At 55.9% G+C, this 5,109-nt stretch overlaps 1 protein-coding gene across 1 annotated transcript in view; it reads left to right on the forward strand.

Moving 5' to 3' along the window:
- Positions 1-5,109, forward strand: part of RIPOR2 (RHO family interacting cell polarization regulator 2) — a 225,301-nt gene that overhangs the window by 217,492 nt on the left and 2,700 nt on the right. The window contains exon 23 of the mRNA XM_077769590.1: positions 1,009-1,099. Within this exon, the coding sequence (XP_077625716.1) occupies positions 1,009-1,099 (91 nt within the window). The remainder of the gene's footprint in view (positions 1-1,008; positions 1,100-5,109) is intronic.

The following is a 5,109-nucleotide window of genomic DNA, read 5'->3' on the forward strand; positions in this document are numbered from 1 at the left end:
CTCGAGCCACTCCCACCGGCCTCTGCCTCCGTGGAGCCCACTCCTTCCGTGCGTGCTTTCCGTGGCAGTTGGACTGCTCTTAACACAATCCGAGGTGCCTGGGCAGCTCCGTCTGTGAAGCGTCGGACTCGATTTCGACTCAGGTCATGGTCTCGTGGTTCGTGAGCTCAAGCCCCACCTCGGGCTCCGTACTGAGGGTGCAGAGCCTGCTCAGGATTCTCTCTCTGCCTCTCTCTGCCCCTCCCCTGCTCACTCTCTAGCTCTCTCAAGAGCTTCGCAAGCTCTTACGTGGCTTCCCACGATGCTAAGAATGAAGTTCAGAACACTGCATGTGGCTTGTGATTCCCTCCTGGATCGGGATCCTGGGACAAGCCGCTCCCCTCGCCTGGCACCGTTTTCCTTCTCCACAGCGCGCGTACACACACACACACACACACACACACACACACCGTTTTCCTTCTCCACAGCGCGTGTACACACACACACACACACACACACACACCCGGAACCATCTATCTTTCCCCTGGACTGGAAACCCTGGGGGGCCGGGACCGAGCCCCGGTCCATGGGGCGCTGATCCGTGTGGGATGAACGGACACAAAGGTTCTGACTCCGCCCCCCCGCCCGGCTTGCTGCCTGTCGTCGGGCACATAGGCTGAACACTGAGGCCCTGACTGAGTGCCGGTGGGAACCAGGAAGGCACACGGGAAGGAGATGGGAGACGGGGATCCTGTTCCAGAAGGACAGGCCGGCTGCTCGCTTCCGGCCGGGGCTCCTCCAGTGCCCCGCCTGCCTGCGCTCCATCCCAGAGCCGGGAGGCAGGACAGCTCACCCTGGAGCCACGGCCCAGAATGCATTGCTTTAAAAGAGCCCGGAGTGAGCCCGACACCCGGCGGGGCCAGGGACCCTGGGCCAGACCGTCTTGGCCTCGAAGTTCCTCCCGGCGACTCCGCACCGCCTCACGTGGCCCCGACCGGAGTGTCAGCGCTAACGGCTCTCTCCCCGCAGGCCACCGAAAGCATCAAGATGCTGGTGACCTTGTGTCAGTGCGACACTGAGGAGATCAGACACGTGGCCTCGGAGACCCTCTTGTCTCTCGGTGAGTTCCGCTTACACGGCTGTTTGCTTTTGGCGCTCTGCAAGGGTGCGCGTCCTGGGAGGCCTTCCCTCTGGGGCCCCGGCTCTCACTCACACTCGCACGGGGGACCTCACACTCGCACAGGACGTCACACTCACAAGGGGACATCACACAATCACAGGACGTCACACTCGCACAGGACGTCACACTCACACAGGGGAGTCACACAGGGAACGTCACACTCACACAGGGGACCTCACACAGAGGACATCACACAGGACGTCACACAGGGGAGTCACACACGGAACGTCAAACTCACAGGACATCACACTCACACAGGGGAGTCACACTCACACAGGGGACCTCACACTCACACGGGACATCACACAGGACGTCACACTCACAGGGGAGTCACACACAGGGAACGTCACACTCACAGAGGACATCACACAGGACATCACACATAGGGGAGTCACACACAGAGAACATCACACACAGGATGTCACACACACAGGACATCACACAGGACGTCACACTCACACAGGGGAGTCACACACAGGGAACATCACAGGATGTCTCACACACAGAGGACATCACACAGAATGTCACACTCACAGGGGAGTCACACACAGGGAACGTCACACTCGCACAGGACGTCACACTCACACAGGGGAGTCACACTCACACAGGGGACCTCACACTCACACAGGGGACTTCACACACACAGAGGACATCACACAGGACGTCACACAGGGGAGTCACAGGGAACGTCAAACTCACACAGGACATCACACTCACACAGGGGAGTCACACTCACACAGGGGACCTCACACTCACACAGAGGACATCACACAGGACGTCACACTCACATTGGGGAGTCACACACACGGAACGTCACACTCACACAGTGGACCTCACAGTCACACACAGGACATCACACAGGACGTCACGCTCACAGGGGAGTCACAGGGAACGTCACACTCACACAGGGGACCTCACACTCACACAGAGGACATCACACAGGACATCACACATAGGGGAGTCACACACAGAGAACATCACACACAGAATGTCACACACACACAGGACATCACACTCACACAGAGGACATCACACAGGACGTCACACTCACATTGGGGAGTCACACACACGGAACGTCACACTCACACAGTGGACCTCACAGTCACACACAGGACATCACACAGGACGTCACACTCACACGGGAGTCACACACAGGAAACTCACACTCACACAGGGGACCTTACACTCACAGGGGACTTCACACAGGACATCACACTCACATAGGGGAGTCACACACCGGGAACGTCACACTCACACGGGGGGCCTCACACTCACACAGAGGACATCACACAGGACGTCACACTCACATAGGGGAGTCACACACCGGGAACGTCACACTCACACAGGGGACCTTACACAGGGGACTTCACACAGGACATCACACTCACATAGGGGAGTCACACACAGAGAACATCACACTCACACAGGGGAGTCACACACAGGGAACATCACACACAGGACGTCACACACACAGAGGACATCACACACAGGACGTCACACTCACAGGGGAGTCACAGGGAACGTCACACTCGCACAGGACATCACACTCACACAGAGGACATCACACAGGACGTCACACTCACATAGAGGGGTCACACACAGGGAACGTCACACTCACACAGGGGGCCTCACACTCACACAGAGGACATCACACAGGACGTCACACTCACATAGGGGAGTCACACACCGGGAATCACACACAGGACATCACACTCACAGAGGACATCACACAGGACGTCACACTCACAGGGGAGTCACACAGGGAACATCACACACAGGACATCACACTCACACAGAGGACATCACACAGGACGTCACACTCACATAGGGGGGTCACACACAGGGAACGTCACACTCACACAGAGGACATCACACAGGACGTCACACTCACACAGGGGAGTCACACACAGGAAACGTCACACTCACACGGGACCTCACACTCACACAGAGGACATCACACAGGACGTCACACTCACATAGGGGAGTCACACACAGGGAACGTCACACTCACACAGGGGACCTCACACTCACAGGGGACATCACACAGGACGTCACACTCACATAGGGGAGTCACACACAGGGAGCGTCACACACAGAGGACATCACACAGGACGTCACACTCACATAGGGGAGTCACACACAGGGAACGTCACACACAGGGGACCTCACACTCACAGGGGACATCACACAGGACGTCACATAGGGGAGTCACACACAGGGAACGTCACACTCACACAGGACATCACACTCACATAGGGGAGTCACACTCACATAGGGGAGTCACACACAGGAAACGTCACACTCACACAGGGGACCTCACATTCACACAGAGGACATCACACAGGACGTCACACTCACATAGGGGAGTCACACACAGGGAGCGTCACACACAGAGGACATCACACAGGACGTCACACTCACATAGGGGAGTCACACACAGGGAACGTCACACTCACACAGGGGACCTCACACTCACAGGGGACATCACACAGGATGTCACACTCACACAGGGGAGTCACACACAGGGAACATCACACACAGGACGTCACACACACAGAGGACATCACACAGAATGTTACACTCACACAGGGGAGTCACAGGGAATGTCATGCTCACACGGGACATCACACTCACACAAGGGACATCACACACTGGGGACGTCACGCTCACACAGGACGTCACACTCATGCTCACACAGGGTATGTCACACTCACAGGGTACATCACACTCACGCTCACACGGGATATGTCACACACAAAAGGTGTGCCACACACACAGGGTGCATCACACTCGCACACCGGGTGTGTCACACTCACACAACGTATGTCAGACACACACAGAGTATGAGGAACTGGTCGGTTCCATCTCCCTCCGGTGGCGCCCGCGCCCTGGGGAGCCGTCAGCACTGCAGGGAGGCCGCAGCGTAGCCGTGGGGCCGAAGCAGGGGCGGGCGGAGGCGGCGGGCATGGCGGGCCATCTAATCCCCTGCTCGCACAGCCTCCCCCTGCCTCTCAGGTTAACCTCTCGTCGCCCTGATGACCGGTGTTCGCCTGAGTCCGGCCACCGGAGAAAAGGAGAGAAGTAGTTCTTGATTCGGGACTAGCCAGATAAACCTTCCCTTCGCCTCACTTTGTAAAGGTTCACCCCTTTATGCCTTCCGGGGGGCGCAGAGTGGGCAGACTCTCCTAATCCTGCGTAAAAACATGAATCCTTGTTATTTTACTCCTGCAACCACTTTTCCTGTGTAAAAACTATACTTCTAAAGTCCTCAAATATAATCTGGTCAGTAATACTTGTTGGAAAAAAGCCACCCTGGTTTGTCTACAGTCACTTAAGGCAGAATCTCGTGGCATTTGTAACCACTGTGAAAATCGCATTTGTTGTCAGGTGTTCTTTCTTACAGTTACTGGTTTAAGAACACTTCCTTCAGCTGTTGAATGCATCATTCGATGCACAGAAACCCAAGCCAGCGAGTGCTTGTTTAAAGGATAAAACAGTCATTCCTTGGGGCACTTGGGTGGCTCAGTCGGTTAAGTGTCCAGGTTCAGCTCAGGTCATGGTCCCACGCTTTGTGGATTTGAGCCCCACGTCGGGCTCAGTGCAGACAGCTCGGATGCTGGAGCCTGCTTCGGATTTTGCGTCTCCCTCTCTCTCTGCCGCTCCCCCTCAAAATAAAAACATTTTTAAAAATGTTAAAAAACAGCTATTTCTTATGGCTGCTTTAGGCAGTTTAATTCCCTAAAATCGTGCCCAGGGTATTATTAGTTTTTACCTCTTTTATCCCATCGTGTTCTGGATGAACACAGAAGGCAAGCCAGGTGTTTGCAAAGCACAGCCCAGCGACGCTTCCCTAACCAGTGTGACCCAGAGAACCTTATCCCTGCCGGATGTCCTGCAAGAGTTGCTTCAGCTGCCCAAACAGTGTCGCCAGGAGTGATGGCTCAGCTGGT

This window comes from Crocuta crocuta, unplaced genomic scaffold, assembly GCF_008692635.1.
Source record: "Crocuta crocuta isolate KB4526 unplaced genomic scaffold, BGI_CrCroc_1.0 scaffold145, whole genome shotgun sequence".
Lineage (NCBI taxonomy): Eukaryota > Metazoa > Chordata > Mammalia > Carnivora > Hyaenidae > Crocuta > Crocuta crocuta.